Consider the following 27056-nt stretch of genomic DNA (forward strand, 5'->3'; position numbering starts at 1 on the left):
TACTTATACTTTAGAGATGTAGGGGGTCTATTTGTCAATATTTTCACAAAAATCTTAAGTAGAACATTTGTAAATTTCAATTAACGTTGTATTAATGTTGACATTTTTAAACAATTTAGATACTTTCAACCCCCCTAAAATAATGTTTAGCAATCCATGTATTGTTTCTGTTTAGTTTTGTGATATTTTAAAATCAGCAACACAAATCCATGTCTTTGAATAATTTTCCTCCAAGAGGATTAATTATAAAGAAATAAAAGTCATTGATAAAGTAATGATGGTCGTCATATCTAGCTTGTGGGACAACTGGGGAGGTTAAATGGTTGTTACCACAATGAATTCAGAAATCCATAAGCTACATATGGGCCTGGTATAATGGCTGAAATAAAATGAAGCCTGAAAGAGCAAAGAACATAAGATCAGGACAGAATGCACAAATAACTGTATTTTCAGAGCTGTGCATGGCAGTTGAAACTCGAGTGATTAAAACCAATGAATGGTGTGCGGTGGAAAGCAGTCTTGTTCAGAAAAGTCTTATAAAACTCTTTTCCTTCTACAAATCCAGTCTGATTTCTTTTTATCACTCATAATCCATTCACTGGCTCTTCAATAAAAACGATGACTGAAAGAACAGCCTCTTGACCCACACACTAGGGTTTCCCCTTTCCCTGCTGTGTCGTCTCAATGGAGGACAAGATTTTTAGCTTTCCTTATTCTTGCCTTGCAACCACATGGCAGTGACATGCCAGACAAGGAAGACAGGTGATGGCTGACACATGGGTTCCTCTTTCATAGAAATCTGACTTTCAGCAACCCACTGAGAACTTTTTCTTTTCATTTTCCTTCTCCTCACTGAAACCCTATTTTGTTTCCTGACTTCTGATTGGTGGGGAGTGTTGACGGCCGACTGTGATTGCCTCAGAAATTCAGTCCTAGCAATTGTTCGAGGAAGTGGTGTTGACTTAATAGTAGTTAATTAAGTAGCTTATGGCTTTTGTGTGTTTGAGCAAATGGGTAAAGCAATGATCATCAGGAGCAGACCACCCAAAACCTAGCAAAATCTCTGCATTCACAAGATCTTATTGCAGGATTGTGAAAATAGGGCTTGGAATAGTTACTAAGGCAGCCTTAATGCCTTACTTTGTATCTGAGCACTTTCATATCTGGTGCTGGAATTGCCATATAGTCTGGCAGACATTTAGATATAACCATGTGTAAATATAAAAGCAATCTAAAAAGGAAAGTTAAAATGTATGTGGGCTACGTAAACCAAAAATACATAATTTGATCATTTCCATGGCACATTTTCTTGTGTTTTGTCTCCTAATATGCTGGTGACCCAACCATCCTGCTAGTAATCTACTGATCTTCCAACTTCCTGACTGAGCTTAAAATACTTTGTCTTCAGGAATGAAATCACAAACATTATATTATCATGGTATATCAGTCCTGCCAAGTTCAACATTGAAGAGGACAGGTGTTTGTAGTCCAGACATACTTTCTGTCCTAGGGTACCATGTTGCTCTGGCATAAATACAGTACATTGAGTAAAAGTAGGGAGCCTGTGACATCTAGTAGTAAGTCACATTCAACTGGACTTGTTCTTGTAATTCAGAACATGTTTCGCAGCTCACTTAGCTGCTTCATCAGTTCTCAGCTGTTGAAGGAGCTGTGAAATGTCTTTAAAAGTACAAGAACAAGTCCAGTTGAATGTGGCTATACCGATACGATGACCTGGATAATTAGGAACTTTCACAGACACCCCAGGACAGTATGTTTGTAGAGATAGGACTTTAACTCTTAAAAAGTGTAAAATATGAGTGCAAAACGTTTCTATGAAAAGAAAATGTATTTGTTCCAATATATATATATATATATATATATATATATATAAATGTAATATATCCTATTTAATATGATCTGCTTCTATCTCATTTATCAAGGTCCTATTATATTGTAGAGTTTGTTGGCCTTGCGGAATGAATATAGCAGTTCAGCAGCCCCTGACAATATCCTATGTATTATGCCATTGTTTCTAAGCCAGCTACATGTAATCCATTCAAGAGATTTTCTGCTACAAAAGTCAAAAGGTACAAGAAGACAGATGACTTATACCAGCGATAGTCTTTTCTCCACCAGAGGAAAAAAAGAAGCTTGACTTGTCTGTCAATGTACATTAGATCGGGCATCAGAGGTAGAGAATGTGTTTGTTTAAAGCTGATCTCCAGACAAATATTACACCTCATTCTGCACTTCTCTGATCATCGGCATAAAATCTTCATGCTGGTAATATTTTAAAGAGAAGTCTTCTTAAAGGGGAACTATCAAAAAAATAACACTTACCTTTACAGGTGGAAAGCTGTTGATCCCTTGGCAATCTTAGTCCAGAAGGTCCTGCGCCATCCTGTCTTCCCTTTTCATTGTGGTGCAAAGTGGACATCACCCCATCTTGCACTGCCTTCCAGTAAATGTAACAAATGTGCCAATCTCACTGTGCATGCATAGGGATCAGTATTTTTTTTTGTCATTAGAGGAAAGCCCACATATATGTGACATATGTATACCAGGAGGCTTGGGTATGTATCCTGCAACGGTGGTAAAGACTGAAGTGGAGGGGTTTCCTCTTCAAATGTCAAAAAACACATTTTTTCTCTTTTAAATAACAGGGTTAGCCACCCTTTTTAAATAAAGTAAAAAATGTGATGATAGGTCTCTTTGAAGGGGACTGTAGAGCAGCGTTTACCAACCGGTGGTCCGCGGCTCTGCCGGTGTGCCCAGAGTGGGGTCAGGAGAAGGACCCCGCTGGGGAAGCCACAGCCAGAGCCGTGCACCATGTCCCCCATGTGTATCGCAGATCAGGGAAGTGGGCGGGTTGTGTCTCTGGACACACTGGCGGGTTCTGGCGTTATGACGTCACTATGGGGGAAGTTTCCCCTTTGAGTGACACCCGGCTCTCCGCGCATACGCGGTCCGGAGCTGGTAAATTTAGTGGTCCTTGGATCCGAAAAGGTTGTCAACCACTGCTGCTGGACTGGACATCACCATGCTGAATAAATGCATCTGTTAAAAGCACAGGTATGGAACATGGATGGTGGATTTTGGATAATATATTTTGCTTGACAAGGCATGAAAAAAGTGTAAAATACTTTAAAGCTGATTAATAACTGCTTTAATTCAATGAATATCTAATAATAAATCTCATTGCTTCAGTACTGTCCATTTGGAAGTATGAAAAGAGGCAATCCTGTATGATTTATTCAGTAGCTAAAAGAAATCTAATTATTCCCATGCAGCTTGGTACTCACACATCCTTATGTGTGTCACATTGTCTCTAATTCAATTTGTAAAAGTTGTTTTTTAACTATTCTGTAAAATGATAAAGGAGGGCTGGGCTGTTTTATTTATTTTCTCATAACAGAGCTCTCATTGATTAAGTGCAACTCTTAGTGACATGGAATACATTAGCTCCTCGCAGATGATTAACTAATTGCAAGAGAAATATACAGGAACTACATATTTAACAAATCTGCAGCTATTTAAATGTTCAGTCCCAATTGCAACTATGTAATTTACAACAGGGTTCTCCATCAAAAAAAGAAATTATAGTATGTTACGAGGGGGTGATGAGAAGTTCCTGGCTTTGCCCCTTTTCAGATGAAATAGAAAAATGAGTGTGGGGGCATATGACAGCCTAATATCTTAGTATGTAACTGTGCAAATATCAGGTCTTTGTGATGCTTAAAACAGTTTTTTCTTTTAGTGAGAAGTTGTGATGGCAGAGGCACAAGCAAGTTTCACGTCGTTGGAGTTACGGGCCGTCATGAAGTTTTGTTTCTCCAGGGAAAGGAAGGACACTTGTCCCCAGTGTATGTGACATCTCAGTGAATGACCTTTGCTGACTTTTCCTTGAGAAACAAAAACTTCATGACGGCCCGTAACTCCAACAATGTGAAACTTGCTTGTGCCTCTGCCATCACATCTTCTCACTCAAAGACACGATATTTGCATACTAACATATTAGGCTGTCAAATGCCCCCACACTCATTTTCTATTCATCTATTTCATCTGAAAGGGGGCAAAGCCAGGAACTTTTCTGCACCCCCTCGTATTACAGAATTTTAAAACCGGAAGATAACTTGTTCTTATTTCCCATGGACAAGTTAACTTAGGTTTATTGCAGTAATGCATTCAAGTTGCATATACAGTAAGTCAGTGTACCTCAACCTTTTTAACCCTTGTATAATTAATATATCCACAATACATATCTCACAGTGCAATAGCTTAGCGGTCAGCAGAAAGAATGCCTCTTACATTGCTGGCCAATTGGAAGAATGTCACCTTTACAGATAGCCAAAAAGTCAAACCCTGTGCTACCAGCACATAGGAAAGTCAGACTGCTGCGCTTGCACACTCAGATCTCCCACAGTCTGTACTTAATACTGCTCTAATCAGCATCATTCTCACTTCCTAGGCAGCACTGTTGATTAGAGCTGTATTCAGAATGGGGGGAGGTTGCATGATGGAAAGTTGGGCTGCTGTTGTGTGTAGGAATAGCAGTCTGCACCCCCTACTGCCAACACAGTTTTTAAGTTTTGATGCAGCTGATACAATAAATACCAATAAAGATGTTTATTATAACATATATAGCCTGAATGCATTACAGTAATAAATTAAATGGGTTAATGCCTCAGCAGAAAAATGTTTAGAATTTTGCTGCTAGTGTATAACCATATAGGAATCTCGTTGGACCTACCAGAAGAAGAGTGTGATATGTTCACACACAGTTATCACAGTTGTCATGTGAAAGCATCACAAAGCCATGCAAGTCCCATGCTAATTGTCTATTTTTATCACCCTATCAAAGGTAATTAGAACCTGAATAGAATACATTTTACACCTTTTTTTGGCCTACTGTCCATTGAAGCTGAGCATTTAAAGAGCATTTCTTGTTTCATTCTATTTTAATAATAATTATTCAATCTATTAAACTAGACAGACAATTAAAACAATAAACAGTTTTACATATATTATTATTATATATTTATAGTTAAGTAAGAATGCATGCTGCACCTTCATTTAAATTGTACTTCTTTTTTAAATTGTAAATAATTTCGTAATTGAAAAATATTATTGCTTTATTTTTTGGTCTGCATTTTTCTTAAATTTCTTTCTGAATTTAAAGCAAGAAAGGTTTGAAAATGGCATAGTTTTCTATATCAACTCTCCCATCCCAATACAAAATAAAAACACTGATTTATTTTTCATTTATCCCATTAAAACAGAAAAATTGAGTTTTGTCAAATTATTTAACTTTATAAATAGAATAGGGACTCATAGGCTTTGCAATCTGATTTTTAAGCATAATTTGTGTTTTTATTCTCAGATACATTTTTTTCCCACTGGTTTTATTGTTTTAACTATTAAATATAAACCTGAAAACATAAATTAAAAATGTTAAACCTGCAATTTGTGTTCCATTTAGACTACACTGGGTATTTATTATTAGTTTATCACAACTAGTTATCACTGTATACTTATCTAGTATACATTTCTTTCATTGTTTTCTGCAAGAACATCATGTTATTGGGAGGGTTTTTTGTTTTTGCTGATTAAATTTTTTGAGGAGAGAACACATCCATAAACTCACCAAGTTCAAATTTAGTGCCAACTTTTATGTACTTTTCTTTTAAACTTTTTGAACTATATTATCTGGGTTTTTTTGCTATGTTGGTACTTTGGTACTTTGTAAAGTGAGAGGGATTTCTAAATCAAACCTATGCGTACTTCTCCTACAAACTGATTTTTCAGTAGTTGTTGGTCACACATTTATTGCTACATATATATTTATTCCAAATTGATGTTTTTTTGTTTTTTGTTTAAGTATACGTTACAAAATAAAGCCTAATAACTAGAAAATTCAATCTTTAAGCAATTCAAATACACTAAAATATGTATATTCACTATATACTGTATGTATATATATATATATATATATATATATATAGATATATATATATAGATAGATAATTAGTTACTCACCTTTATTGTAATCAACATTTTTTTTTTAAAATAGACAGACGCTAGACATTTCTTCAAAACTAATGTAGGATTGGTTAGCATGATAATGTATTTTATATCATTTTAAAACCAATAATTGTCAATAATCTGAAGGTGTTTTTCCATTTCTTTTAAATTCGTAAAATAATACCAGGTAACCCCCACTATAAAGGTCCTTGGTAAAGCACTACATGTTAGGGTAATAAAGCTTTGTCCCTCAATTGTGATCCTGAATCCTCAGTTGTTTTCCTGCCACATGGGATTCCTAAGAAGAAGAGTGATTCTTACAACACATTGGACAGGCATGGTTCACTGGTATCAAGAAACCCACCCTGAGAAATTCCATTGACTTGTTGCTTGAGTAATCTATAGGACTTAGTTTGATGTTAGGGTTTTATCAGGTTAATGTATATATCCAGAGTTAGGATATGTATTCTAAGTGTTAAGGTCAGAGTTAAGATTCAATAAATATAAATAAATAGTGGGAAATGTAAATGTACTGTAGCCTCAATTGGAAGCCCTCTTGATAAGGTCACCATGCAAGGGTACAATATGGAGGCAGGTACAATTTTGGTACAGAGCTTTGTCATCCATATTACATTTTATTATTTTAATGAAAGCTGCAGATTTTAAAAATAGATTTAATTGTCCGAGATTTTAGTGATTGAGTTTACATACACCCTTAGGAGAAACTTGGTGTTATTGTCCTGGCTGTGCTGTGTAGGAAGTGGCTGGACAAAGATATACATTACAATTAGGACAGCTCACATATCTGTATTGTATATATGTTTTATACTGTTTACCCTGAGCTTAGCTTTATTAAAAAGATAAATGTGAGTCTGCAGGGAAAACAAGAATAATAAAAAACAAATTATCATTTCAGTAGGTTCAGGGTTCAGTAGGGTGACCCTAATTTAGGTAGCAATGGATCATCACTTTCATTCATTTTGTTGATCTACACATTTTAATTTTTTCCAGTAGGATATTCCTGTGTCCTTTTGTTCAGAAATACCTATATAAATATATAATTGAGTTATTACAGAAGGAGCTCATCCTTCATGTATACCTAGGGCTGTCTGATTAGTATATTTTATATTTTAACTCCAGACATACTTAGTAATATGTAAGTTCTAAGTAATATACAGTTCTCAACTCTTGCTTATTTATTTCTGGCACTGGTCAACTTTATTGCACATGCTAAACAATGACATGGTCACAGTCTGATCTTTGTTGAGAGACTAAGGAAATGCTTCCTCTTGTCTGCAGCAGACTGATGACATCTTCCCAGCCTAGACAATGTCACTGATGGAAAAGAAGAATAATGCTAGTGTATATTGTGAGTTGTCAGTAATTTATTAATGCAGACCTGTAAAGCAAAAAAAAAAGTCAACATGTTGTCTAATAATAATAATAATATTAATACAATATAAATATGTGCTCAGATTATTCTTTTAATGCATTGCAGTGTTTATAAGTTGTTATTTATACTTTATTGATACTGTATATGAATTTGCAGTTTTCCATACATTTTACATATATTATTTTATTTACGGATTGTTTTTTACATAACACAACCAATATCCAATTTTAAACATTTAAAGTGTGCTATTTTCACAGTGTGATTTTACAGCATAAATTTAAACAATCATTCATACTTGCTAATGCTAATTAAGAAATGAAAACCACACAGAAGTCTGTTTTTGATTAAACTGAACACAACAGGCAGGCACCTTGACACAATTTGTCAAACATCACTTCAGATGCATACTGTGAGTTATGTACAAGAAATCATTTAAATCCTTTTGATGCTTGCAATTACTGTTTCCTTCATTATTCTTAATGCACAAACAAAGTTTAGTTAATCCTCTCGATTAGTCTCTGATTTAGCTATGATGCTGTAAGGCAATATACACCACCGAAACAGGAAGTGACATCACAGAATTATATCTTAACCTGCATTGATTATAATGTAAGGAGTTGAGTAAACATTATTTTAATGTTTAAACTCTAAATGAATTTGACATTATATACTGTAAAAAGAAGCAAAATGGATCAACGTGAATACGTGTAATTTTCTGACAGATGACCAAAACAAATTAGTCCAAATTGTCTAGCAGGTTGCAGTTTTTTTAGTAAAAATTGATTAAAAATCTAGCTATGGCTCATGTGCAGATCTGCAACTAAACTGAAAATGGAAAAAATCACACTTACTTTTAGTTCCGTAAATCCTTCGATTGCACTGTCTTCGAACAGGTCTCACTCTGTCCTGGAATCTCCTTTATCTTGGCACAGAGGAAGTGGCAGGAACCATCATTTTCAGCCTTCTTCTTCCTTAATCTGGTCCATCACCTGATATTGCACTGCGCAGCCAAGAGATCGGGTGGCATAGCCTGCTGTAAAAGGGAAAAAAAAGTGCTGATATTGCTGCGCATGCATGAGATCAGCATCTCTTTCCCCTCAGTGAAGGAAAATGATCCTTCTGCGCATCCCTGAAATTGGGCAGCCAATGTTATTAACTTGAAAAAAAAGAAACCAATGCTGTGGTGAACAAGAGCCTCCTGGTATACCTACGTCACATATCCCGCGAGGCTCTGGCCTCCCATTCAGTCTTGATTGCCCTGCAATTTTTATTTCAGGTTAATAACATTTTTAGTAAGCATTTATGAGCCAAAAATACAGCAAAAACATTCTCAGCTTTCCACTGTACGCTACATTATCAATCTAGCATGTGATGGAGAATAACAAAGTCAGGGTAGTTTAAATTTATTTACATACTATTCACTCGCTCCTCAAACAGTTGTTTGTTGCTTTGACAAAGGGGACCATAAGTAGAGGATTATTTAAAAGCTATGAGAGATCACATTTTTCCCACTGGGTGACAACCATGGCTGCCTCCGTAGAGTTGAGTTACTAAGTGAAAGGGAAAGTGAAGGGGGCCATGAGCTGTTTAGGAAAATCAACTTGAAAATAAAAGAAAATCTTTTTTTTCTATTAATAATTGTTTCTTAGGGTAGTTTCAATGTATTTAGTATCTCTTGTATTGTTCTATTTCTGTTTGATCATTCTATGTGTATATGTCAGTTATTATAACAGATAGAAATTTATCTAACCATATGGAGCCATTTCTTTTCCAATACACCCCCATACTCATTTTCCCTATTGACTTGAATTTGTTTTACCTAAACTGCACAATCGTGCTACAATCTCCTAATTTTTGCCAACATTTCAAGGAAATGAAAATGCTTAACTTCTCTTATCGCTATTGACCATCTTGGATCAAGTTTTGAGTAGTTTTCATGAAACAAATAGGAGATGAGGATTAGGGGGCATGACGTTGCTCTGATTTTCCTAGTTTGCATTCTTTTTTTAAATCAATTAAATTTGGGGATCAGAGTCAGCATATTATCGATGCAACTGGCCATTTCAGAAGGTGGTCGGCAGTCCCTATATTTCTCTGACAGATTTACTTTACAAAGAGGTTGTGTATTTCCACTTATAAAGTATTACATATCAATTGAACTTTCTTCTTAAGTCATTGCCCTTTATGAAAAATACCACGCTTGTTTTGCAACAAATGTAATTTTAGCAAGAAACAGTGATTAGAAGCAAGAAAAGGAGGGACTAATTAGTGTTTTATTTGTATCATAGCAACTGGAAAACTGAACGTATATGCTAAGAAGTACAAATTAAAATCACTCTAACTACACAGAAAAACAGTTGCTTTTTATTCAAGGGAAGCCTAATCAAAGACAAAAGAAAACATAATTGTAGACCATTCCGCTATGATGATCTGTAACAGAATAAAAACAAACAATTAGTTTCATAAACTGAAATTAATAACATAATGCGCAATCAAAAAATACATTTTGACCTCAACACAGTTGAAGGTTCATCGAAAAGACCCCCTTGTGCCTCACTTAGTGGTGTCTATTATTACCTACATACTGGTAGGAAATTGAGTAATATGAGTAAATCCTACACTTATAAATATATCAAGGGCACAGCCTCCCAGCTAATAGAAATACAGACGAGAAAAATGGGATTTGCCCTTCTGTCTAGAAGCTCAGATATGGTCAAGCCAAATGTAGTATCATCAGCATGTGTCCGTAAACTTGACAATAACCCTTCTTCTAATTGCCTACCTAATAATTTGACATTTAAACACTTGTATTTATATATAAGGTATTTTAATTAATAGTTTTAATAGAACCAACTTTTTTCTAAACATAGGCTGCTAAATTACCAGTTAACTATTTTTTGTTCTATTTTTTTATTCTACTATTATTCTATTAGTATTTTTTGTTAGGTGTTAATAAATTATATTTTACTCCTGTTGGAGCAAATTGAACCAGACTTTATAAGGATTTTTTGCCTTCCTCTGGATCAACTATGCCTATAGGGTATCTGGGATATGTTTATTTCCCTAGTGGTTGAACTTGATAGACTTATGTTTTGTTTTCATTATATCACATGTTAATAACATCATATGATCATATGTCATAGCTGAAACTTTCTGATTGGTTACATCAATTATATTTAATAAATTTATATACCTCTATGGTGGTAAAGAGAATTGCCCCCAGGGCTAGATTTACTATTAGGCACAAAAGGCATGTTCCTATAGAGATATGGCTTTTTCCTATGTGAATAATCAACATAGTTTTTTACAACAATATTAGAATAAATCATCTCATATACCCCAGCGTACACTATTCATTCAGTGTTAATTAACTTTGAGCACCATAGAGAAGGGACTACATCAAAATAAATGGGAACTGATGATGAGAAACACATTAAATAAAATCTGCATTAGTTTATCACTTTTTGAAATGTTAAGATTAATAACATAAGCACTGTTTTGATTGCTGTTTCATACTAAAAAATAAAGCAGATGTTGGCTTTTATTGTACTTGGACACAATCTGAGTCTATAAAGTCAAATCTTCTATATACTCTTTCACAGGTTAATGTCATTTAAAAGTCATTTTCATTTTTTAATTATAGCTTTTAATAAAATAACATCAGAAGATCTTGGCAGAAAGGTTCTTATTCAAGCACTTTCTAATGTGGAGACAACAACCTGTCCCTGTTTTGCAAATGTTTTCTTATGTTGTCACCAAGTTCGGCATGTTTTTGGTGCAGGGTTGTTTTTTTTATTGTTTACCAAATATGACATAGAAGGAATAACATTATTCCCAACCAATGCAAGTTAGCCTATTAATAATAATATTAATTAATTTTTATATAGCACCAATATATTACCGGTGCTTTACAAAGTCTATAGTCATGTCACTAGCTGTCCCTCAAAGGAGCTCACAATCTAATGTCCCTACTTTAGTCATATGTCATTACCAAAGTCCAAGGTCAATTTTGGGGAGAACCCAATTAACTTAACTGCATGTTATTAGAATGTGGGAGGAAACCGGAATACCCAGAGGAAACCCATGCAAATAGAGGGAGAACCTGCAAACTCTATGCAGATAGTGTCCTGGCCGAGATTCGAACCTGGGACCTAGTGCTGCAAAGACAAAAGTACATGGACATACAAACATATGAAGGTAGGGAATTAATCTACTTAACTTAGATTAGTTGTTTGTGCTAGAGCCCATTTAATATTACCCATTGTGTGATGACATAAAACATCTACTTTTAGGTTTAGAAGGGTGACAATATGGCTGGTTTTTAACTCAAATCAGGTATAGTTCCATCCCATGATTATGTATATGAGCTACATAAAAGTGATATCAATTACCAAAGAGCATAATGCATTGTATTGCAGTTCACATTTAAAGCTGCTAACTTTTTCCATGGACACTGAACAGGTAACTATTTATTAATAAACAGTATTTACAGCACCAACATATTACGTAGCGCTGTACAATAAATAGGGTTGCAATTGACAGACAGATACAGACTGTGACACAGGAGGAGGAGAGGTCCTTGCCCCGAAGATATTACAATCTAAATACTAAAGTTAATGTTTATTTCACTTAATAAACAAGGTGAAGCGGTGGTTATTCTAATCATCCAATCATATGCTAGCAAGCAAATCCTCATTGTTATTACTTGCATGTGATTTGATATGCAGAATAAACACACTCTCTCCATATTTATTAACACATTTATTAAGCTAGTTATTTTGCTATTCTTCATGTCTTTAGTAAATCAACCTCTTTGCTTTTTCTTTCTGCTCAACGCCTTTTGACAGCTTTATGATAATGAATACATTTCTTTTCTTTTATTAGAAGGAAAATATGATAAATGTGATAAATGAAAATCTTCAAATGAAAATGAGGCAGGAACACCCAAAAGATCTTCAAGTGGTATTTATTTATGATCTGGACACATGCATTGGTAAATCTTATAAGATCTGCACAATCCCAGGTTTCAAGACTTTTTACAGCCTAGTTGTTCACCGCAACAAAGGTTGGATTTTTATTACAAGACCTTTTTAAGCAGAACACAATAAGCCTGAAAAGATCATCAAGGTTAACCCTACATTGTAGAAAAGGAACACAATAATATTATCACATATGTTAGTATAATATGTAACAATGGATACATATATGAAGCAAGGTGTGTAGAGGAAAATCCTACGCATTGTTCACACCTCTTAAAGGGAACCAAGGTCTGTGTGTAAGAATTACAAAGATGGAGTGTTGTTGCTTGCATAAGTTAGACATGGAGGTTTTTCTTGCATACCTATATAGTTTGCAAACATCTCAAAGGATGTAGAATAGCAGTGAGGGCTAACAGGAGATATGATGACCAAAATGATGATAGTAAAATCACAGAAAATTTCATATTTTAACTGTTTATTTGCAGTGATTTTGCTTTCCATAAATTATTTTGTATCCAATTGCAATGTGTTATAGATCTTGCTAAAAGGTTTACTTACTCTGGGAATGGTCAAATCCCTAGCACATCATAGCCCTCCACTATTCGGGGAGTGTTGATGGACAACCCATTCATCCCACTTTTACCTCCCTACGTATCTTTTTAGGACTGAAGAGGAATATAGAACAGCCATCCCTAACTAGGCTTTAGTAGAACCCTAGGGCTCCTCCAGAAATTCCTAGGGGTGCCTTGATGATTGACCTCTATCTTGCTAGTACCTGCAATGTTCTTGAGCTGACGCAACTTGGCAGAGCCAGGTGCCTTTATGGTGACATTCCACTATACAAGGTACATTCTTAGAGTTTAACAATAATCTAATGGACTGAAACTCAATTAACTTTTTAGCAGGGGTTTCCTAATACACCCATGTATCACCGAGGATGGCGGTTCTCCTTATAATCTAATTGCAAGTCTGTTTATGGATTAAATTATTTGATTGAATCTAGTTTTTAAAGATAATTGCTTGTTACCACTCCACAATGGAGTGAGCATTACTAATAATAATTGGAGAAGCACTGAATACTACTGTGGAGAACATATATGGGACACCGCCATCTCTGTATGTTGTGATTTTAATCCTGCCTTTTGCCTGCCTTCATACCAAGGGAATAAGCATACTGGCAATTGTAACAACCTTTGTGCTGATAAACCTACTAGCTGTACCAATTACATCCCTGAGGAAGCAGACAAAGTCTGCAAAACGCGTTGGATGATCTCAACATATGTATTGTGTATAATATATCTAGCCCATGTATGTTAGAATGTCAGTTAGACTCTTCCTGAATCTTGGTATGGGGGAAGTGACATGTATATTTTAATTGTTTTTTTAATGAGGAAAATAAGAGTTATGATAATTTTTATAATATTTACTGCCTGCAAGTCCCGTATCTTCCTGCTTTTGTATTCTTTAGGGGTTTCCTAAGACCTTGGAATTATTTTTAGGGTTCCTCTAGGTTGAAAAGTTTGAGAAAGGCTGCTATAGTGGGCTACAGCTTTAATTCTTGGGATGTGTTAACATCACATTAAGAATGGTGCCATCATCTTTGAAGGCTTTTCCAGGTAAATACCATGCATTGATTGGTTAGATTAGCCTTTGCTGACCATTATATAAGGAGAAACATTAAAATAACTTTCTAGGATTGGGGAACCCCTGAAAATAATACCAAAATCCAAAGCCCAAAGTACATTAGCATGATGGTCAATGGAAAGAATACCTCTTACATTGCTGGCCATTGGGAAGAATGCCATCCTCACATTATTGGTGTAAATTTTATCTGGCCTGAGAGGCACACATTGCTAAGGACCCCTAGCAATCAATGGAGGAACGCTGGTTGAGAAACACCGTGCTAGGTGCTTACAGGAAGATATTAAAATGAATGGTGAAGTAGCAGGGTATTTTTAAAGTGACCCTGCCAGTTTAATGTAAAAAAAGACTGCTCTATGTTAATTAATGACCAAATTTAATTATTGTTTATACTAAGAGAAAAAATATTTAAACATATTTAAACCAAAAATTTCCAAAAAACAAATATATCTTATATAGCAGTTTATCCATCGCTAGGTGTGTTGTCTGCATCAGTATTCTTTCCCTATTATTATCTGGTAATTATGTGAATAACACAAATCCTGTCTATGGGTTGCTATACTCATTTATCAAGTATATCTATAAAAGCTGCCATAGTCACCACCAAGGCTGGACTTCAAACATGTCCATTCTCTCTTTATTTCCAATACAAGACAGCCAGTGGAATTATTCATTTAGAAAAATAAGCTTGTTGTATGCCTCTACGTAAGATCAACAGGACTTGACAAAGATAGATCAACAGGTATTTTCTGTACTTGCTGAAAATGTTCCTATCCTGAAAAAAATAATTCTAATGCAACCACAACCTCTAAGGTTTGGTAAGCTGCAATATGTTACATTTTTTGTTCATGAGTTTAGTTATCTTTTGATACATCTGTTGGTTTATAATGGTTCCATTTCTAGTTTTTCTAAATGAATCTTTTGCGAAACATTCTTTACAAAGAGAAAAATCTCTGCTCTATATGATATACTGATGCTGTATCCATAACAAACATTCATCCTCACTTAAGTGCCTAAATTAAATGCCTCGGTAGCTGAAGCATTGATGGCAGTTATGAGACAAGAATGAGATGTCTGTGCGTGTGAATTGACTGCTTCATAAAAGATTTTTTGTTTGTTTTTGCATAATAATGCTGTGTACAGGACTCCATTACTATTCAATAAATGTATTCATTAAGCAAATTGGGCTCCAATCTGCAAACTCCAGCTCTGTGATTTTAGGATTGGATTGCTAACTGTAAATTAGTCACTTTTTTAATTGGCTGACAATTCCACAAAGACTATAATCTTCAAATTATGACTGTAATTGTGAATTAATATTTATGGAAAGTTTATGCTAGTTAAAGAAAAAAAAATCAAGGCTGGCTCCATGAAAGCGGGGTATTTACATGTGCTGCTTCAGCGAAATTGCCTTGCTCAGAGTGTTAGAAATTGTCCTTTTGAAAGCACTGATAGAAATTGTGTAGCTAGCATTTGTTTCTCATCTTGTCGGTGACCCCACTATGGCAACTGAGCTGCCTGAGCAGAGAACCTGTTTGTGATCTAGCAACTGGATTAAAGGAAGTCAAATTAGCATTAATAGCATCTTTTTGTATCCTGGTACCCCCTCCCTCCTTCGTTCCTTCCCATTCCCCTCTTTAAGTCTCTTTCTTCCTTCCCTCTCCTATAAGAGCCTCTCTGTCTGTCTCTCTTTTATTCCAACGCTATCCTGTTTTATTGATCAGATATCTTTTTATCGTTCTCCTTTCAACTCTGATCTCTAAATTTAACTTCCTGATATCTATATATCTATATAGAAAAATACCCCCTGAGATGTTTTGCTATGATTCCATATGCAAGCACCAATTATTGTTTTTACTTTGAAATGTTCATTTAATTAAACAAATCAACATGAAATGTAAAAACAGACAGATTAGGAAAAAAAAAACATTAAAAGAAATATGAAAAAACACAACAAAATTATCTTTATATCTTCTAAGGGCTATAGATCTGACATTTAGGATGAGTTCATGGGTCTGCACAGATGATTGTAATTTTGAGAGGTTTCTGTTTTGTTGAATTTAGGAGGACAATTGAGTACACCTAAAAGGTATACGGAAACAAAGTCAAGAATCATAGCAAAAATTTGAAGTACTCAATGCATAGAAGAAGCCCAGAGCTGCCTTTGTCCACCAGATTCCAACTGATGGAAAGGTCTGATTCTTTAACGTAACCTTTTCTATTTCCCTAATTGGATGTTTAAAGAAAACACAGTTTTATGTAGAGGTAAAATAATGTAAATAATGCTCTTTTTGTTTGCAACCAAAGATCAGCTGTACGTAGCAGGATCCTGCAAGTAAACATTTAAAATACCTGAATTTTCTATGTTTTACCTGTAAATTATTATGGTGATGACAGGGTCTCTTTAAGACCCCATTACAGACTCCTACATTTGTCAATCAATTGCTTCCTTTTGTATGCCCCTTTATCACTCATCCCAACCTAACCGTGGCTAGATGACTCTATGGTGGGATCAAAATAGAAACCTTAATCTGCTGCAGTTCTTAGTCCAGTCTAGAATGCACCTCTCATATAAACATTTCTGCTTCTTTTAGGCTATGGAGGGTGGCCATCTTTGCGGGTATGGCCTGATCATCTTTAGGGTACACTGTAAACCTTATGTGTTCATGTCAATGAAGGGACAAAGAAATGGTGTGGATGATCACCCTGTGTATGCAGAAAATTCTGTTTCAATGTTTGGTTCTTAGATAGGACAAAGAAAAAAAACACACCCTTGGGCCTGGTAATTGGCCATTTAGATGCAGTATACTGGGGAAGGCAGAGATATACACATATGCGCCATAGTAGAAGTAAAGGGTATTTCCTAAGGAAGGTTAGGTTCTGTGGTAGTAGACACATCATTGGGGTACCATTCATGCACCTGCAAGTTTCTCCTATGAGGCCATATTACTTACACAAACCTAAACTACTATACCTGATGCAAACAGATGCTGAATTTTAAGAGAAATTATATGTTTTTTTGGGTGGATTGCCTTGTTCTCCCTTTACAGCTTTATTCCCAAATACCCACCCTAAAATAAGCCTGATGATAAAATTTATATAATAGTATATATTTTAAAAGCAATATATTTTAAGGATGTTAAAAACATGTGCCAAATGCTGCTTGCATGTTTTTCTCATTTTAAATTCTTTTATCTTTCTTTTATGTTATTTTTTCATGTTATTTTGCATTATTGTATATGTACATTGACAATTGGAAAACAGGTGTCAACCCAATGCACTCTTTAGAAGCCCACTTGACCGAGCACAAGAAAAAAGAAAAATCATAAAGAACAGTTCTTTTTGTGTTAGGAGACTCTGATACGAGCAGTACTCATGTCTGGGAAAGTTCTTTTTGGCCATTTTGCCTAGAATTCTCATGGAACTTGTCCTAGCTTGGGCTTCCTGATTAAAGTTTTATTAATAAATTCATATTGTGCACAATCTTACTGCTTTATTTTGCATTGTTGTTCAGAGCACAGCTTTTGGTCAAATAAACCAAATCTATTATTATTTTTGTGTTTTTTCATTATACCTGTTACTTAATGTTAAAAAACAACACTCCCTCCCTATTGAATAATCCCAGTGATGTGCAAGAATCAATATATCCACTCTACTGTAAACTGTAAAAAGTAATAATTAGTAGAATTATCCATATATATCAGGTGTATTAACATTTTAAGACAACATCTGTAAAATTAAAAAGAGAAAGATGATTACCAGGCACTCTTAATGATAAGTGAGTCCCTTGGTCAATGTGCTGTTATACATGCTTATATATATAAAAGCTGGATGGTTTAGACTATTGACCTGGAAAAGACTTCTACCCTTTGGCTTCGCTGATCTGCAGGCTAATTCTAGGACCAAATAGTATTAAACAGATACTATAAGTCACTATAACAGCCAAACAACTAGCATTTTCAGAATAACATTAGCAATGGCCAACCCTATTTTCTCCCATGACAATGATCTGGTCAATCTAGCTACATATTCTACTATCTAATAAGGTTGACGAATTACTATTACTCACAATTACTGACCTTACTATATAATTAATGTATTCCAAGGTTAAATAACCAACCAGTATATTTTTGCCCAAAGGAAAAACCCACACAAATGCCCCAAGAACATACAAACTCCATTAAAAAATGGTTTTCTGGCCACGTGTTGGACCTGTAATCTTAGTGCTTGACACTAAGCCACCATACCATAGCACGGACATCTCTGTAAGAAATCAAACATCATTCCATCCAACCACAGGGATGAACTTCTTTTTTTTACCAGTGAAGCATGTCGGTAGTCGGACACAGGTTGCCACTGTTATGCTATAGCAAGAATTTATAGATATACCCTCAAATACATGAAACTCAACTTGTGTGATTTTACAATGCTCCCATTGATGAGAGCTGAGCCCATTCAACATTCTGTATATTAGTATTAGTCCCTAATTGTGATGGATATCCTTTAGCCAGAAAGGTATTGCCAATAAGAAAATATTGATACATTCTCCTTTATACCAAACATCTCACTGCCTTTATAAATTAGATATACATAGTATGCTGTTGTCTTCCAAAATAAACATCTACACATATCCAAAACTTCAGGGGATATTTTTCTATCCCTCACATTCACACCCTTTTGTTACTTTAATTGGCCCCCTTAAATGTACAATTTTATTTACACCCATAAAAGAATTTAAATTCAGGTTAAATGTAGTTATCTGTTAATTAAAAAAACAACAGGTGAATCCAAAACTGAAGTTTACTTTTACAGGGTAAGCTGAGTAACTTCTATCTGAACAATAAAATATTTACTTTTCTCCTTTGAACCTTCATTTCTATCTAATAAACCCAGAGGAATGTGGGGGTGTCCACTCATCAACTACAAATACTATTACTACCATCAAAACGCGTTACCAATATGTATAGACATTTTATGGGAGTTTACATTTGGACTTTTAACTTTTAACTCATAAATCCCCATAGTTTTAGATTCTTTATTAATTAATATAAAAAAAAATGCTATTTTCTTTTGTGAACCACAGCTCTATTCCAGGTCCTTTTTTGTAGTTTTTTTTCCCATTGCCTATGCAATGGAAACATTTTTTTTTTCATTAATGGAATACCATATGTTCCTTTTATGTTAAAATCTTAGCTGAGGCACCTGTCCTTCAATGCTGGCAATCTTCCTGTGCTCCATTCACCAGGCTTTCACTCTTAATCATCATGACCCTTCTATTATTGCCCACACTCAAACTTTATCGACTCCGGCGGCTTATGTCGCTATCAAATAAAACGTCAAATTTTCCTACATATTTTTTTTTTATTTTTGCAGCTTGTAATGGTGTAGATCATAGAAATTACCTGATAATATGTGATAAATGCTGCAAAGCACAGCAAGCCTCTCACTCTTCCAGCGGTGTGCAGCAATAGGGCTTGCAGTGTTCTTTATGTAGCATACAGTGTAATCATTTCTTATTAAATATGATGCAGGGTTTTATAGTGTCTTTATATAGAAATGGATAAATCGAGGGATACCCTGTGGCTTCTCAATGGATCATGTATGATTATCATTACATATTCTATAGAAAATGACTATAAAAATAACATATATTTTTATGTCTGCTTATGTCTGTATTATTCTGCTTCAAAACAAGACTGCTTCCATATATCTATCTTTATGCCAAAGGGCTATATAGGTTGTAAGGATCACAGTCCCCATTTAGGACTCTCTTTTATTATCTAAGAAAGTCAGGTAGTGCATGAGTAATTGTGTGAATAATAGCACACGCATGTTAAAATTTTAATATACTAAAAAGATGTCATATTCTAAAATATAAATTGAAAAATCATGTTTTTACTATTTGTTTAGAAGTAATATAGGTAATGCATGAAACTCCTATTAATATTAATAATGTAGATGTATAGGAGTATGTTTATGCTTTCCTACACTCCTCAAATAGTTGCCTTTATTTTTTGAGGATTTGTCTTTTTATAAAAAATAAAAAGAGCAATACTAAAACCTACATGTTATGAGATACATTCATAACATTAGTAGTAAATACCATTATATTTTTATATACAAAGGTATAAATATAGACCTATCTGAACACAAAGGTGCACTTTTGTATTAGAATCTATCCTTTAAAAAATAAACATAGGGCACCCACTACATAGAAATTAAGTCAGTGCTTAATACCTGCAAATATACTTTTTATTGGGATTATAGGGGTGCAGTTTTGCATGTCTCTACCCTGGACCCCAATGCACAGACATTTACCTTCATATAATTGATTCTAACCTATTTAACAATATTTGCAGATCAGTACCTATTTCATTTTAATTAATATTGAATAATTTAATTATATTTTTATTGCATGTATTTTATTTATATTGTATTTATTGTTATAGTACTTACTAGTATTAATGGCTATTTTGTTATATTACTTTTTGTCAACCATTAAGTTTTGAATATCTATACCTCAGGCCCCACTGCACATAATCCTACCTCTACAATCTATCCCCTTAGCAAAACAAAGTAATATTAAAACAATAAAATAATATTTATTATAATAGTATTATCAGTAGTAATTGTCACTATTTTCGTTGTAGATACATCTGAGCCTCCTGTACACAATCTTGCCTTAATTTGGTATGGTTTATTATCTTATAAAGCCACACAACATAAATCATGAATAGTATTTGTGTAATAATATTAGTAGGAATTGTTACCAAATGTATTGATGACATGTACAGTTTAATACATTTGTTCTTTTTTACATCTATCTCTGTTGCAGCTGAAGTTCAAAGAATCTCTTATTATTTTATGCTGCAGAAAGACATTGTACAGATCCTGCTGCAAGCAAATCTAAACAGACTTGACATGAGAGCTTCTCTGAATAGATCCTTAACCACATCACTCCAGGGCAGATTGGAAAATAGAGAATACCTTCCAAATCCCCCTGAAGAATCAGAAACACCAATACATATGATGTGCCTAATATATAATATATTTAGAAATCATTTTACTTCTCTAGGGTCACATCAGCTACAGAACTTCAGCTCCTGATCATCTTAGGTCATCATCTCTGTAAATGTGAACTAAGCTAGACTTGCAATGCAAACTTTTTTTTTTTTCATTTGTGACTTATTTGTATTTGATTTTATTCATGCATTCTTAAAAACTGTTCATTCAGTAAAGTCCTCCAAATTATTGGAGCACAGAGCACAAATACTCGATTGAAATAACTTCACCTTAAGAGATCACAAAGGGACAATCAAAGCTGATTTTTAATGAATTAAAATAGTCTGGAGCTTGAACTTTCATTGGGGAGTTCCCCAGTTCTCCCAGACAAAGAATTCTGAGAGCAATTAAGTCATATTCTCCCTGTGGTTGAGAATAAATCGTTATTAGTATACTAAAAAAAAATGCCAATAAGGATAGTTGGAGGTGTGAGCTGCTGTATTTCAATATTGAGTCCCCTGGTTGCATATTCCAAGACCTGTGTGCACCCCCCACCCCCTACTTGAAGTCTCCAGCTTGAGAGGCTCCTCTTTTTACATTGCAGCCCCGCATGATTGAAAATGGAACTGTTTTCTGATGGAAATAAGGCATCCGACTGATTATGTGTATTGAATCCGAATCACTCACCAGATCCTCTTCTTAGAAATGAATTGAAAAGGGATGATGGTTGTAGACCTCTGCAGGCAGGTCCTTCTAATATCCGAGGTCGATGTATTTTGCAACTTTTTTTTTTTCGTTTCCATTTGAAATGGTTCAGCTATATAATTACATCGCTATTGTACAGGGAGGTGCCATAGACAGAGCCCACATCAGCACAGCTCGCTGGATGTCTGCGGCAAATTAAAGCCAAAATCTTTCTAAGGACCAAGAATCAGCTAAATGTGAGAAAACAGGAAAACTACTTCGGGGATAAAATATATCCGATGTATTCAGATACAATCATCAATCACCCGGTAATTATTACAAGGCAACTAATAAAAACACAAACAATGATATATACAGGATAAATCACACATAGTATGTAGGATCATAATAAAAACTTTACAACAAAATATTCATCTATTATATATAATTATTGTGTCTATGTGTAATGCATGTTGGAATCATTAGTTTAAATCTACTTATATATGGAAATAAAAGTAAAATACCATATTCTATAAAATGTTGAAAAAGTTTATTTGTTTTTGTTATGTTTGTTTGTGTTTTTGTGTACTTTAGTGTATATAATGAAAATAATTTTTTAATTTATATTTTTTAAATATTATATATATATATATATATATATATATATATATATACTAATGCTTTTTAGAAAAAACATTTAAAAAAGTTATTTATTGAAAACTAAAACCTTTAAAAAAGAGAATATTAAGTGTCTACACTTAAGGCAATAAATCTTTTATATTTTTGGCGTTTACACCAGTACTATGTAATATGACAGAGTTGCTATTATTTATATATATGATATTTACCCCTTTTTAAAGTCCTGCACCTTTGGCTGTCACAATTCTCCTCTCCTAGGCAAGCTGAACATATGAACACATTTGTAAACTTTGCATCGTCTCTTGTTTAGAGATGCTCCTACTAATCGTACTAACTAGGGTCACTTGTGCAGATTTGTTCCCTTTTCATGGGCTCGGCACTTTAATTAGTCAGCTAGTTTAATCTGCATTTTTGAAGATAGGTAAATTTGAAGGGAGGAAGGAGGAGGAGGGGGTGAAAGAGGAATCTATTCTCCTGATTAAGGCTTTAATTTTCCCTAAACTATAATAATAATATTGTAAAAGTGAAGAACTGTTGTGATTAATATAATTATGTCAACATAACACAGAATAAAATTAACTTTTTTTTCAGGTGATAATGCATGTAAATCAGGTTACAAAAAAATAAAATTAAATAAATCATAGACACCCGTTACTGTAATTAAAAGAATAAATCAATAATAGACATGACAAATATCTTGCGCAGAATGATGCCTCTCTGTAGCTACTAAAATAAACCTACAATCTTTAGTAGAGAAATGGACATTATAAACATGTCATTAAAGAATAAATATTCCTTTTACAACCCTTTATTGTAAAAAGATGTGTATAAAATATTCTGCTTTCTTTGTGTCACAGGCATTAACTACTTGATTCATAATTCCTAAATAATATCAATGCAATGCATGTCATAGATATTACATACAAACAGCTGCCCAGATGGCTGCACAGTAACCTCATTAACCTGAGGGATGGTGACAGGGCCATCAGAAATTCTCCAGCCACAGCTCCTTTACCTATACATTATTTAGGGCCAATATATATATATATATATATATATATATATATATATACCTTTCTCAGCTACTTTTTTTTTATGTGCACCAGCCCTTTAGTGCCATATTACCTACCTATAGTTAGTATTCATAGTCCAGCAGCCTGTCAGACCTTGTCTAGGTTCCCCTATGCTGATATATTTATAGGGTCTACAGCCTGCCTGACCCATCATAGGCAACACAGAAAATAACTAGATTTAAATGAGCTGCTGGATTAACATTCTTGAAAAATTCACTTGGTGCTTTCAAGTTTCCCATTGTAAAGCCCAAATAGTTAACCCTTTCCTGACAAGACCTCAACACACAGTCTGGAAACATAATAAAATATATTTGGTTTATTTGTTTTTTTGTTGTTGTTTTTAGACATCCCTGGGCTATACATATCTTATAAAGTTCATGGTGTTGGGATTTAAAAAAAATATACACTTGCAAAATGAAATATTAGAAGCAATCCCTAATTGCAGAGGGGCCATCTGTAGCCCCCCAGCTAGGACACAAGTGTTGATCCCACCAAAGCCACTGGTTGCTTGTCTCTGATGAGTCCCAATCTGTAAAATCTGAAAGCATTCCCAATAATCACTGGATCAATGCCCCTCCACTCCACATTTTACAATCATTCATCCTGGGCATTGGGTCTGCTAGAAAAAGTTAGGTATTGGGCAAATGATGCTTCCATTCTGATCATTCATCAGCACAAATCCCCTGTGTCCCTTTCTTATTATACAGAGGCACAGTTTTATTGTAAAGGGATTTGTCAGCAGAGATTCAGTATCCATACATGTACACCTCTCCTCATTCCCTGCTAGAACATCATGTAATACCGGTCTTACAGATGAATGTGGAATTGTCTTCTTGTAAAACCCACTTCTATACAGACCACAGGGGAATGGGAGAGTGGAAGAGGCCAGGGAGCTGTCTTATTTACTTTCCAACTGATTGATATGGAAATCCTGCACTAGTGTTTGCCTGCTCTCCATTGCCCTAACTGCACACCTCACCTTTCTATAAAGGAGGCAAACTGCAAACTAAAGCCTGCATAGGACAAAATGAAAATGAGTTGGTTTAATGGAAACGAAATCTTTTGTAAGAAGGATAAGTACGTGTACAAAATAATCATTCCGGCAATTACAGGCAAACCACTATTACCAACTACAGTGACTGCTCTGAGCACAGCAGATGGCTATGGCCAAGGTGTTTGCTGTGAAATATTATTTCAAACGAATGCTCCTAACCCCACAACAGACACATCTGCAATTATGTCTGTGCGATGTGTATGTGCCCGACTTATCCGCAGACACATGCGCCTATATGTCTGCGCGCTGCGTATGTGTCTAACCTACTAACAGATACATGCGCATATATACTGTGTGTGTGTGTGTGTGTGTGTGTGTGTGTGTGTGTGTGTGTAAACTAATAAAAGACATACGTGCATAGGTGTGTGCAATGTGTAAATGTTAAATCCATCGTAAGATTTTGTCTAATATATATATATATATATATATATATATATATATATATATATATATATATATATATATATATATATATATATAACGTTTATGAGTGTTAACCTTTTATTATATAGGAGAGCAAATTGCTGTTTATAAAGTCCCTCAGCGCAGACACAAGCACACATTGCCATATAATTGCCTTTGTCATATAAAGGGTCAGTCGGGTCCTTTTTTCCATTTATCATAAAACTATTCCAAAATCAATCATGAGAATTAAAAAAATAATAATAATATAATGAGCACAATTATAGGTTATACTAAAAATGTATATTTAGTCTAAATATGTCACAAAAATGACAATTAAAATATTTCTGAAAGGTCAGAAAAGTAATTTCAAGCAGTTGCCACAAACGGAAAACAAAACTGTAAAGCAAACAGCAGCAGTTTAATTCGACATATCATCCATATCACCAATCCTACATTATTTTTTTGTTTTACTCTGTAAAAGAACCAGCAATTTTATTGTTATTATCATTGCATTGACCTAAAACTCATTCAACGGGTGTCTGTAGCACTTATAATTTGATTCGCCTATTTTTTTGGATAATTTAATAGTGAATTGTAAATGCATCAGTTTCCCCGTTTCTATTATTTTGGCATTTATGTTAAAGAACGAAAAAACCCGCTTTATTCAAATGTGAATAATTTATTCGAATCGTTTTGTTATAATCTATATCGAAGCCAAATATCTAGGCAAGATACAGCATCCAGTATTATGAAGAGGGGCCAGTTAACAAATTGCTCTCAAATTATGAACATCCATAGTTGAATTTCTATTAAAATCTTGATTGACTTGGATTTTTTTTCTCTTTACAACCAAAAATGTACAGAATACTAAAAACTAAATTTGCCAAGTCCAACAAAGAGAAGATTACAATTTCACATGGAACTTAAAAAATAACATACAGTCGCTGCCCCCCTTTTTTTTAAGAAGATAGGACAGTATTGTCATTATGGGGTAAGGAATCGTCCCCAAGCTTTTAGTACAGCCCTATATACAGGCAGGTGATGGCCATAGAAAAAGTATTTGAAGTCCAATCCTTCTCTCCATTTGACGTTTTGAGTACCATCCATCCAGTTTAATAACTATCTCTATCCTTCCCCTTCTCTTTTTGGATTGCTCAGTGAAACCCTCTTATAAATCCGTCCCCCCAAAGTACTGCAGTTTTTTTTTCTTTTTTTCGCCATTTTTTTTAAAAGAGATGAGAAGGGTTGTTTGGGGACAGAGGGACCGAGGCTGGTTTCTTCACCATGTCCTACCATATAGTAAGGTGGAGCAGGACATGGCTGTGCCATAGTCAGAACTGGAAGAGTTTAAGTGAGACAAGTTGGTGACCTGGCTCTGGAGGCTGGATGGGCTGTTGGAGTGCTGACCCATGTCTGGAGATTGACCTGCACTGTTTGTCTGGTGGCTTTGATGTTGCCCCAAACCATTGGTGGCTACTGTGAGGGCTGTGGCCTGCTGCTGGTGGTTCTGCAGGGCAGCTGTGGGGGTGTTAGAGCCAGCCTGGCATGGCTTTCCGTCCTTCACCAACACTGGAACTGCCACCCTTCTTGGGGACTGCTGCTGCTGACAAGAACTATTGTCCTGCTGCATCTGTTGCTGGGCTGCCTTGTCCTTGGCTTGTCTCTTCATCTTGTACCGGTGATTCTGGAACCAGATCTTCACCTGAGTTGGGGTAAGGTGGATCATACTGGCCAAATGTTCCCTCTCTGGAGCCGACAGGTACTTCTGCTGCTTGAACCTTCTCTCCAGCTCGTAGACCTGAGCCTGGGAGAACAGTACCCTGCGCTTCCTCCTGGGGGTGCTCTGCAGGGGAGCCATGCTCTTCCCCACATCTCCCAGGGAGCCCATGTTACCTAGACCTCCCATATTCATTCCATTGGAGGGACCCATGAAACGGGATACTGCAAAAAGAACATTGAAGAAGATATTAAAACTAACCACCCAATTATCACAAGAAAAGAAGACATAGATGGAGGGAAGATAGATAGATAGATAGATAGATAGATAGATAGATAGATAGATAGATAGATAGATAATAGATAGTGAAGGGTAGATATAAATGGATTAGATATGCATGGATAGATAGATATACACAGGGGAATACATTTTAGAGATAAAGAAA

The 27056-nt window shown here is 35.0% G+C and overlaps 1 protein-coding gene and 1 long non-coding RNA gene across 3 annotated transcripts in view; one reads left to right on the top strand and one right to left on the bottom strand.

Moving 5' to 3' along the window:
* Positions 1-27056, top strand: part of LOC140342256 (uncharacterized) — a 91615-nt gene that overhangs the window by 42073 nt on the left and 22486 nt on the right. The window contains exon 3 of one of the 2 annotated variants that reach the window (XR_011923026.1): positions 20873-22052. This is a non-coding gene — a long non-coding RNA (uncharacterized lncRNA). Of the gene's footprint in view, positions 1-20872; positions 22053-26470; positions 26607-27056 lie in introns of those variants that run through there. The other variant, XR_011923023.1, reaches the window with a different exon arrangement.
* Positions 25098-27056, bottom strand: part of NKX2-1 (NK2 homeobox 1) — a 3747-nt gene continuing 1788 nt past the window's right edge. The window contains exon 2 of the mRNA XM_072428374.1: positions 25098-26835. Coding sequence (XP_072284475.1) covers positions 26174-26835 — 662 coding nt within the window. The 3' untranslated portion in view covers positions 25098-26173. The remainder of the gene's footprint in view (positions 26836-27056) is intronic.

The sequence above is a fragment of the Pyxicephalus adspersus genome, chromosome 12 (assembly GCF_032062135.1).
Source record: "Pyxicephalus adspersus chromosome 12, UCB_Pads_2.0, whole genome shotgun sequence".
Classification (NCBI taxonomy): Eukaryota; Metazoa; Chordata; class Amphibia; order Anura; family Pyxicephalidae; genus Pyxicephalus; species Pyxicephalus adspersus.